This window comes from Rutilus rutilus (assembly GCF_951802725.1).
Source record: "Rutilus rutilus genome assembly, chromosome: 19".
In the NCBI taxonomy this organism is placed as follows: Eukaryota; Metazoa; Chordata; class Actinopteri; order Cypriniformes; family Leuciscidae; genus Rutilus; species Rutilus rutilus.
In genome coordinates this window covers 21,057,364-21,069,009 of record NC_140232.1, presented here as the reverse complement: position 1 = coordinate 21,069,009, position 11,646 = coordinate 21,057,364, and the positions used below count along the sequence as shown (strand labels likewise).

Genomic DNA, 11,646 nt, shown 5'->3' with positions numbered 1-11,646 from the left:
TTGTGTCAGCTTGTCTTTATCTCACATCACAGTTGACAGACCTTTTCCATCGAACTTTTGCTATTGTCACTAAAGGTGCAGTCACATTTCAAACTTTTGCAGGCAAAATCCAATCAATACAATAGGAATCCATGCGCTTGGGAGTTTTGTGAAAGTGTTCCCAACGCAGATTTCGCAGCGGGTTAGAGTTAGTCACAAATTTACCAGCAGAAAGGTTTGAAAGTGACTTCTGTGTGAGCTGTGCTTCGTACACCATTGACAATGGACCCTTTTTGCCAGTGAAATTTCACTAAAGTGGCCGCGCCTTAATTGTACATCATTATCTCCCAATATCCATTGATGACAGATTAACGAATGAATATGAAGTTAAGCAGGATGCCACAAAACAGTGTAAAGTCACTGTTTGACTGTTGATTGTGCTGTAAATTGTGGTCTGTTTTGATTTATTGTTTTTTTTTTGGAGGTCTGTGGTGTATAGGTTTAGCGGGCAATCTCATTCCAAGTGTTTTTCAGCATGTTGTATGAGATTATGGATTGACTCTCTCAGTCTGTTTTGTTCACTTAACCCCTGGATCAACACCTCAGCTTTCTTCCCATACTCCAGAGCCTATATACACAAACACAAAAACATAAAAGGAGTATATACCAAAAACAAAAAAGGAAATCTGATTTCCAAACTTATAATAAATAGACCAATGTTTCCAATTTAATCTGGTGGTATGACAAGTGTAGCTGTTTAATTGAGAGAGTTTAGCATAGTTTGATGAATGTTAATAAATGGGAAGGTTTTTTTTTTTTTTTTTTTTGTAGTTGGGTATGAGAGCTGGGATGTTAAACTAGTTAGTAATTAGGGATTTAAAATGTAGGGGAAGTAGAAGAAAGCCTGAAGGAGAATCCCATTACAACCAGAATAGCAGGGTCATGGCTTTAGTCATTAGTGTTATTAGTGTTAATCTGCACTGAATTCAAGAACTTAAACATGTTTACAGCACAGAATGACTTCATATACACCCATGCATCCAGATCCAACGTTTCATCTCAGCACTTTCAATATAATTTAGACGTTTGGGTGAGGTTTTGGTTATTTACTATAATTTGGTTATGCAGGGCAGTGGTGAGGAGGTGAGTGTTGAATTCAGGAGCATATTGTAAATGTAGTTTCTTTATAGAATATTTCATTAGTCGATCTTTATTGTTTACCTTGGTGTAGTTGTTGCATAGCAACCACAGCATAGCCAGAGAATGAGCCAACACGACTGACTGGTCAGGGCGAGGTTTCACACTCTGTTCCTCAAACTCTAAGAGACATCTCAACATCTGATCAGCCTCTACACACTGGGCCTCATCTATACAAACACACAAAAGAGGAATCTCAATGTCAGATACAAAGGTCACAGGTCAGTGTAGTATCTGAGAAAACTGTTTCAAGTGTCTGTATTAAATAAAAGCTTCACCACTGTTCGATCTTGCGAGGTGAGTAACCCAGGGAAATACCTGTGAAATTGTATGATGAATTCTGTTGAAAAATCTCTAATCTATGAGATATTCAGCAATATGATCCTTACACATTAGAGTTGTTTCCATTTGACGTTGTTTGCCGGGCTGACGAATCAGCCGATATTTTCCTACTTCGAGATTGTCTGAATGGGCTGATAACCATGATCACTCGGTCCATTAAGAGAAATACTAGCTCTCCCTTGAGCCATTTCAAAAATCTACCAACAACCTAGTCTATGAATAATTTGTTTCCAAATATTTTTTGTGTATTTCAATTAAATATTGCATGAAAATGTTTCATGTCAGCGTATGTACACTACCGTTCTAAAGCTTCGGGGTCAGTAAGATTTTTTTTAATTATTGCATTTAAATTAATAACTTTTCAGCAAGATTGCATGCAATTGCTAAAAAGTGACAGTAAAGACATAACATTAAAAAAGTCATGTTCTTTTGAACTCTATTCATCAAAGAATGAAAAAATGTTATCATGTTTTCAACAAAAATATTAAGCAGCACAAGTGTTTTCAACATCGATAATAATAATAAGTGTTTCTGGAGCCCCAAATCAGCATATTATAATGATTTCTGAAGGATCATGTGACACTGAAGACTGGAGTAATAATTCTGAAAATTCAGCTTTGATCACAGTAATAAATTAAACTAGAAAATGTATTTTTAAATTGTAATGATATTCCATTGTATTACTGTTGTACTGTATTTTTGAAAAAATAAAAGCAGCCTAGGTAAGACTTTAAAAAAAAAATGTTTTAACAAAAATGTATGTGTATGTATAATTGAAAAGTATTCGCTTATATCATTGGTTTAGTTAAACATTTCAAGTTGTGTGTATTCCGAACAAACATAAATGCACAATGAACAATAGTATTTTTATACATTAACAATACACTGATTGGCTATTAAATGTATTCATTTATAAATAAAATAAGAGTAATTATGATGATACCTATTGCATTTACAAGTGTATTGACTGAACGGTGATGTAAGGCTCCACTGACATGATCAGACTGTCTGCCCTATAGAGACAATAAAAAATAAAACTGGCTAGTCTGTGTCCCTGATTGATATCAGGTCATGCTTGTTGTTGTTGCTCAGTGCAGTCACATCCAATGTGACATGCAGAGCGAGGCCGGCTGAGCTGTTTCCTGCTATAGAGTCATCAGGTCAGAAGTTATAATGTGATGTGGCTGGCCAGAGGGCGGAACCGGCGCCAGTCTACTGACCTCAGGTCAGTCGTTAAGAGGCCAGAGAGCAGGAAGGATCAAGTGTACTGACCAGTGACCAGCCAGTATGGACACAGAGCTAAGCCAGCCACGTCACTGGAAGACTTAGCCAAAACACAGCTGAGGTTAATAGGCTTAGAGAGAGAACTAGGGCAGGAGTGCGGCACGTACTAGCGGCTCTGTCATATTTGATCTTAGTCATCAGTAGAATAAAGTAGCTTTTGCTCTAGGACACAACCTCATGACATGACTCTAAATATATAGATGACCTCATACAAACTACATGCAATACACACACACAATCATGATGGTACAGGCTGTCATAAAAGCTTATAAATAATTAAATCCGCACCATTCAGATGTGACATTTCGTGAGAGATGAGTATATATACAAATTTATGTCAGGATATGAACTACATTAAATAAATTTACAAAATTATTTTATTTATAATTTTTATATGTATGTATGTATGTATGTATATATATATATATACATACATACATATAAAAATTATAAATAAAATAATTTTGTAAATTTATTTAATGTAGTTCATATCCCAACATAAATTTGTATATATACTCATATATAGATATATATATATATACTCATATATATATATATATATACTGTATATGCAGGATGCAGGTGAAATGGGCAGGAATTAAGATTGACTTCTGATTGACTGGGTAAATTATCTCTGAAACACCAAGGCTTGTGTCAGCAGTGGTGAGAGTTTACCAACAGTGGTCCGAGGAGGGACTACCACAAACCAGCAAGAGGCTGTTGGGCACCCAAGGCTCATCAATGCACGAGGGCAACGAAGGCTATCCTATCCGGTCCAAGCCAACAGAAAGTCTACTGTGGCACAAGTCAAACAAAATTTGAATGATGGTTATGGGAGGAATGTGTCATAACACAGTGCATTGCTCTCTGATGCATATGGGGATACGTAGCCGCAGACCAATCAGAGTGCCTATGATGACCCCCGACCACTGTCGAAAGTGCGGCACGAGCATCGGAACTGGACCCTGGAGCAGTGAAAGAAGGTCGCCTGGTGCGATGAGTCCGTTTTTTAATTTATGGCCAGATCTCAATCCAATTGAGCATCTATGGGATATGCTGGACCAACAAGTTCGATCCATGGTGGCTCCACCTCGCAACCTACAGGACTTGAAGAATCTGCTGCTAAAGTCTTGGTGCCAAATACTTCAGGACACTTTCAGGGTCTTGTAGAGTCCATGCCTTGGCATTGAATAAAGATCTGATTGACAACCGGCATGCTAATAAGTGTCTGCAGGAATTTAGCACATTATAAGCATTAAACTTGTGGGAACTGGGAATGAGTAAAATTATGTCCAATACCACAATCCTGAGCTAAAATATATGCATTTATATATTCAGGATTATTTCAGGACTTACAGTTATAACTATATATTCAGATTTACAATCATAAATAAATATTCGGATTTACATTTACATATTCACGATTCATATTTTTATATAATTATTTCCTAATTGGCCCTTCATAATATGAATATATACATTTGATATCTGATGAACAATGAAACCGTTACTGTCCACAGAGATGAGACTTTTTACGGATATGTCTTTGTGTAGGTTTACTGTCTTTATGCCACTTACCAAAACGTTCTTCTGGTTGAGTGCCACTCCGACTGATATCATCCATCAGCTTACACAGGTGAGAGTGCCATGAACTCGCCACCTGTACACACGCACGCAATGCGATGAGAGACGTTTCACAGACACAGATGACTCAATGTTCACTGGAGGTGGGTGTGTGTCTACCTCTGCATAGAGCGAGAGGGCAACGTCAGGCTTGTTTTGCTTCAGAAACACATCAGCCATCAGGAAATATCCTCCAGACGTCACAGTACTGTCCAAACCAAACATCTCACTGGCATAGTACACCTGCACAAAGAAAAAATATATAAAAATTAAAAAATGAATGTAGTTAGTCAGTACCTCAAAATGAACTTTGGGTGTTTAAAGAGATAAACAAATAACTGACATAAATAACTGGACATGAAATATGGATTTTTAGTTCAAATTAAACAATAATATCTAATGGCAGTATACCACTGGTACATTATTATGTACATGCAATCCAATCACAGTGTTCCACGCATATTAGGACTTACGTCATTGGCAAAGTGAGTGAGTGCAGATGTGTATTTTCCCATGGCAGCGTGCAGGCGGCCCAGGGTCCTGTGTAGCTGATGAAGGACAGTGTGACTGCAGCCTGGTGTTTTCATCACTGTCCACTCAGCCTTAGACAGATACTCATGAGCCTGAGAGAGAGAACCTAAACCTAAACACACACAAACAACATACACTATGAACAAAGGGTCCTTGATGCCTCTTGAGTTGGAGTGAGCCTGGCTATTAGAGGGCCTGTCTGTGTCTACTCAATACAACCATCTTTGATGTTTCTATTGGAATAGACATCTAGTGTTTTAAAGATTTATGCCTGGTTTCCTCAGTTGTCAAAAAGTCCACTGTGTGGATTCTCAGCATATAAAGTGTCTATCTGTATAGACAGAAGCCTAATGATCAAGGGTGTGTCTCAATCCGCTCCCTAGTTCAACAGTGCACTGCCCATGCCCAAGGAGTTGGCTATTGCTAGGGCTGTCTCACTGTCAACATTGGCAAAGTGAGTGAGAAGCATCAGCTGCTTACTATATTCACTTACTGGAATTGTCGTCATGTTATCTGTCTCTCGAGTTGTGAGAAGATGAGCGCAAGTGTAAATGAAGACAAAGCTTTATTACTGTCTTTAAAATCTTTTATTTCTAATGTGCATGGAAAGAAAACAATCCTGCACAAATAATTATACAGGAATTAAGGGGTTTTATAAGATTGATTTGAAAAATAAATGTATTTATTCATTTATTTGTTAATGTATGCATGTTCTGGTTCAAGGTTTTAATATTTACACTACCCTTTTTGGGTTGATAAGATGTTTTTGACAGAAATCTTCAATGCTCACTAAGACTGCATTTATTTAAAATAACTGTTTTCCTATTTAAATATATTTAAAAATGTAATTTATTCCTGTGATGGCAAAGCTGAATTTTCAGCATCATTACTCCAGTCTTCAATGTCACATGATCCTTCAGAAATCATTCTAATATGATGATTTGGTGGTCGATAAACATTTTTTATTATTAGCAATGTTGAAAACAGGTGTGCTGCTTAATATTTTTGTGGAAACCGTTATACATTTTTGTCATGAATACAAAGTTCAAAGCATTTGTTAGAAAATAGGAATCTTTTATAACAATGTAAGTCATTGGAATTTAATGCCCCCTGTCTAAGTATTTTGTAAAAAATAATAATAATTAGATATATGAGTAGAAATGCAAGTATATTGTAAGTATTTTGTACCTTGTTTATTGCCTGGCTGAAAAATAAATAAATGCACATATGTTTTTTTTGTAACAGCTATAAAGTAGATGCACTGTGATGTTGTTTATAAATGTCAGATGCATTTTGATGTGGAATTTCTTGACACAGCAAACTGAGTCATCAGTGTCCCAATATTTAATGGATCAAGGCCCCAATTCATATTCACAATATGCAAATTTATGTCAGAGAATTATCCCATGCCAACTATCAAATCTCCAGTCACATAAAGATGAGTCTTTCATATGCTTATGTCAAAGAGCTTTCAGTGAAAGAGGTTTTCACTCAGACAGTACACATCTGCATGACTAGTCTGCCACATCCTGAATTACATAACAAACGTCTCTCCGTTCAGTTCATGTCCAAGCACCACCCTTCCGTCCCACAGGAAGTAAATAGGGCTCGATGTCAGCCTCGTTTTTTTAGCAAACTCTTGTTTCCATTCTTTACAGAAGTGAAAGTTATTGGCTGTTAGCCTCCAGAGAAGTTCAGAAAGTTAAGCAAACTGTGAAGTTTGTTATCTAATGGACCTTAGAGAGAATTAAAATTAGTTCAGCCATGGGTTGGTTTTTGCAGGTACATGTCTTTTGTTAGTTTTGTGCATGTCTCACCTATATTAGCCTGCGCAAGCAGTAGATAAGCTGGTACCAGTTCAACAGCACAGGTCCCGTACACCTGCATGGCCCAGCGCAGGAATAGGAGAGCGGCTGGCAACACATCCTGGAACCTCTTCTTGGACACCCACCTCTGCGCCTCTAAATGAGCAATCTCTATTAGATACTCCTAGTGTCGAAAACATACAAAACACACACTTATCAGACATCTGCCCTGTTAACAAACCGATTTGCCCCATTTTATGTGCTGGAGTGCATATGAACCTGTTTCTTCACTCTTTCTTTGTGGTGGTGGTCTTGGTCGGACTGCAGTGTGCCGAATGGTGCAGGTGCGTGAATAGATACCAGCAACGGACACACTTTTTCATGAATACTGATCCAGTCGGTCAGCTGGTGGTCAGGGTCACTACACACAAACACGCACACACACACACATGTTTGGTTTCCATATTTCATGGAGACTTTCCATAGACATAATGATTTTTATATTGTACAAACTGTGTGTTCTATCCCCTTACACTAACCCTACCCCTAAACCTATCCCTCACAGAAAACTTTCTGCATTTTTACATTTTCAAAAAACATCACTTAGTATGATTTATAAGCTGTTTTTTCTCATGTGGACCAAAAAAAAAAAAAAAAGTCCCCACAAGGACAAGGATTTCAGATATTGCCATCTTTGTGGGGGACATTTTTGTCCCCATAATGTAGGGTTTACCAGGACACACACACATTACTTAGCTAGCTAAATGAGAACATTCCAGAGACTTTTATTGTTTTTAGAAACAGATAGGTTAACCTAACCCCAACAGAAACATTCTGTAGTTTATATCAGACTGGTTTATATATACAGACCCTTTCCAAAAAATTTGAATATCATGGAAAAGTTAATTTATTTCCATAATTCCATTCAAAACGTTAAACCTCCATAGATTATAGATTCAGGGACCACAACTTAAACGATTTCAAGTATTTAGTTGTTTATTTGTACATAATTTGGGCTTCCAGCTCATAAAACCCACGAAAACAGGATTTAATTTTTTTTTAATATTACATGAAATCACACAGTAATTACACAGTGATACCATGGTCATTGAACCAGGTTTTGGTTCTTTTGGCAGTGTGGGCAGGTGCAAATCCAGCTGGAAAATGAAGTCAGCATCTCCATAAAGCTTGTCTGCTGAAGGAAGCATGAAGTGCTCTGAAAATGTCCTGGTAGACGGCTGCGTTGAGTGGACAGCACAGTGGACCAACACCAGCCGATGACCAACACAGACTGTGGAAACTTCGCACTGGACTTCAAGCATCTTGGATTGTGTGCCTCTCCATTCTTCCTCCAGACTCTGGGACCTTGGTTTCCAAATGAGATGCAAAATTTGCTCTCATCAGAAAAGAGGACTTTGGTCCACTGTGCTTTATTAAATCCAGAGTCAACGCAGCCGTCTACCAGGACATTTTCAGAGCACTTCATGCTTCCTTCATTTTCCAGCAGGATTTGCACCTGCCCAAACTGCCAAAATAACCAAAACCTGGTTCAATGACCATGGTATTACTGTGAAATTACTGTGTGATTTCACGTAATATTCAAAAAAAATTAAATCCTGTTTTCATGGGTTTTATGAGCTGGAAGCCCAAATTATGTACAAATAAACAACTAAATACTTGAAATCGTTTAAGTTGTGGGCCCTGAATCTATAATCTATGGAAATTTAACGTTTTGAATGGAATTATGTAAATAAATAAACTTTTCCATGATATTCTAATTTTTTGGAAAGGGTCTGTATATAAATATAAAAGCAGGAGTCAGATTTCATCTCATTTCGCCTCACTCTTGATTGAAAAGAGGATGGCGGAAGATTTGGTTTCAAATCGAAATGGAAAAACGCCTATTTAAGCGATTTTGTCATTGTATTGTTTTGTTGTGTTTTTCATCAATAATAATAATGAACCCAGCATTCAAGCAAATGCCGCCCCAGAATTGACCGTTCGCAAAGACCCGCCCCCTTTAGTTACTGTTGATATGTCCGACAAGCCACGCCGCTCTCACGCCCCACCATGTTCTCATGCAGTGAAAAATACAGTGTGGAGCAGAGAGGACACTGACAACGCGCTGACAGACAGGACAGACCACATTACTTTTAATATGAAATAAAGTCCTCAAGTTCCTCAACTTTTTAATTTTTTTTAATTTGTAAAAAAAAAAAAGTAAACAATAAATACCATTTTGTGGCTCTTTAATGTGTCTGACAGATTGCTGTAGAGTCTCAGTTAAAGCTGCTCATGAGCAGATCATCTCTTCCTTCTAGTTAATTTATAGCATCAAAAAAACATGAATGAACATAAGACGTCAATACACACCGTTTTTCAAGTTAAAATCCTCCAACATTCTCCTGACTGCTTTGTCGGAAAAAAAATAGCGGATTCGGCGGATGGCGGATTATGATTGGTCAGATCGCCTGTCAATCAAGGCGCTAATTCAAAAGCGAAAGTAGAATGCACCTTTACGTCACATTTTGTAATATTTGCATATTAATATTTTTTTTTATTATTATTAATCTCTCATCTCGTTTGTTGAGGAGGACACTGCCCCTCTTGCCTCCTCGGAGGAATCGCCCCTGATACATTTTTAACTATCGCTTTAAGTGCTGCCCATACGAGAACATTCTGTTTGGAGAAAGAAAAAAACGTGACCGAATTATAATATAGATTAGATTTTCATTTGCATGTTGACACTGTGAGACCGTAGATATGGGTCGTGGTTCGTGGTGTCTTTAAAACGGCAAGTGAAAACTCCACGGATGCACACTAAAAACATATATTTTTCCAGTCATATTTCTTTCTTTTTTTTTTTTTCCTGGTTGGTTTTAAGCACGCATGGCTGGCTATTCTCTTCCCTCTGCACATAATTTCTCCTCCAGCTGTTTGAACTCGTTCAACCTTTCCATCTCTGCAGTAACACGGCCAAGAAGAATGCGTGCGTAACATGTGTGCCTATAATGCCACCTGCTGTCTTTACACGCAATTACACCATGGCGTATTCTTTACCAGTATAAGGTGTTGTATTATAAAGACAAAACACGTCATTGAATAACCCGAAGGCTCCAGACTCACCAGTAAAATGTGACCAGGCATTGTGTGCACTTCAGTTGAGCAGGTTTCTGGCAAAGTTCGCATAGCTTTTTCACTCCTTTGGGATTTGCTAGAGGGTTTATAGTGAACGACATCCCAAATGTAGGCTACAAATCTCTACTAAAACTCTCAACCTGCAAAACGTGCTTAAATATAAAACAAAACAAAAACAAGCTTTAATTCTTCGTTCTTACCACAACCCGTTTCAACAGTTTTCCCATTACAAATCAGCTCACGCAATATTTCTTGCTTTGTGTCTGAATAAGTTGAGTTTTACAAATTGGTTCCCATGGAGACGACCTCAACTTAACCGACGAGGATTTAACTGCCCCAGCGATTTTTGTTTTATATATTTTATACACTATTTATAGTGTATAACAATAGCGTTGTTATTGCGTTTCCAAATATATATTACGTACTTTCTTATTTAAACAAAACGCTTCTTTTGCATAACCCTTTTGTCTCGAAATACAGGTAACGTTAAAACGTGATCTACAAGTTTATCGCCATCTGGTGGTGAAATTATGTCTCCTAGTCCTAACTGTAGTGTATTTTTCCTCCTAGACTAGGGATAATTGTCAAATGTTTTATATAGCATACTACAAGGTTTATATTAAATGTAAAGCAGCGATTTTGTTGTTCACTATTTATTTATGTCCTCCAGCTTTTTATCAGAAGGGACTCACAAATGTAAATAATACAAGCAAAAATTAATCCAATGACAATAGAAATAGTAGTACCATTTCCATAAATACCATTGAAAGACAATGCAAGTGCATGGTTTAAATTTAGGCCTATAATCTATTAGCTATAATGGTTTCATATATTTTTGTGCATATTTTTTCACATTTTAAATTAGTTATGTTTCATAATTGCTGCCCTTTTAAAGGGATACTCCACTTTTTTCGGAAATATGCTCATTTTACAACTCCCCCAGAGTTAAACAGTTGAGTTTTACCGTTTTAGAATCCATTCAGCCGAACTCCGGGTCTGACGGTACCACTTTTAGCATAGCTTAGCACAGATCATTGATTCTGATGAGTCCAGTAGCATTTCTTTCAAAATGACCAAAGAGTTTCAATATTTTTCCTATTTAAAACTTGACTCTTCTGTAGTTAAACCGTGTACTAAGACCGACGGAAAATGTAAAGTTGCGATTTTCTAAGCCTATATGGCTAGGAACTACTCTCATTCCGGCGTAATAATCAAGGAACTGTGCGGCTGTACCATGAGTGCAGCAGGCGTAATGATATGACGCAGCGCCTGAAAATAGGTCTAATAGGTTAGACAAACTTAGTCCCGGTCACGTTGGAAGAAGTTACCGAGCTGGGGACTATTTTCAGGCGCTGCGTCATATCATTACGCCTGCTGCACCCATGGTACAGCCACACAGTTGCTTGATTATTACGCTGGAATGAGAGTAGTTCCTAGCCATATAGGCTTAGAAAATCGCAACTTTTCATTTTCCGTCGATCTTAGTACTCGGTTTAACTACAGAAGAGTCAAGTTTTAAATAGGAAAAATATTGAAACTCTTTGGTCATTTTGAAAGAAATGCTACTGGACTCATCAGAATCAATGATCTGTGCTAAGCTATGCTAAAAGTGGTACCGTCAGACCCGGAGTTCGGCTGAATGGATTCTAAAACGGTAAAACTCATCTGTTTAACTCTGGGGGAGTTGTAAAATGAGCTTATTTCTGAAAAAAGTGGAGTATCCCTTTAAAAACTAGCAGAAAACCTA

At 37.6% G+C, this 11,646-nt stretch overlaps 1 protein-coding gene across 2 annotated transcripts; it reads right to left on the bottom strand.

Annotated features, from left to right (window-relative positions):
* Positions 1-2: 2 nt before the first annotated feature.
* Positions 3-10,117, bottom strand: zmynd12 (zinc finger, MYND-type containing 12). Of its 2 annotated transcripts, XM_084390393.1 has the most exons (8): positions 9,888-10,117; positions 7,041-7,182; positions 6,774-6,945; positions 4,899-5,068; positions 4,546-4,668; positions 4,381-4,462; positions 1,201-1,346; positions 3-607 (listed from the first exon to the last, which is right to left on the bottom strand). In XM_084390393.1, the coding sequence occupies exons 1-8, from the start codon at positions 9,998-10,000 to the stop codon at positions 494-496; spliced, it is 1,062 nt and encodes a 353-aa protein (XP_084246519.1). In that variant the 5' UTR covers positions 10,001-10,117; the 3' UTR covers positions 3-493. The 2 variants fall into 2 exon arrangements, with proteins under 2 accessions (XP_084246519.1, XP_084246518.1); XM_084390392.1 differs by lacking the exon at positions 3-607 and having other exon boundaries at positions 934-1,346.
* Between the last annotated feature and the right edge of the window lie 1,529 nt (positions 10,118-11,646).

Bases quoted from the DNA above. Each gene is read 5' to 3' on its own strand.
- zmynd12 (XM_084390392.1), bottom strand. From the start codon at position 10,000: ATGTCGTTCACTATAAACCCTCTAGCAAATCCCAAAGGAGTGAAAAAG. The intron at 5,069-6,773 runs GTGAGACATGCA...GTGTGTGTTTAG, and splicing joins GCTTGCGCAGGCTAATATAG to GTTTAGGTTCTCTCTCTCAG. The intron at 1,347-4,380 runs GTAAGTGGCATA...GTGTTTGTATAG, and splicing joins TCAACCAGAAGAACGTTTTG to ATGAGGCCCAGTGTGTAGAG.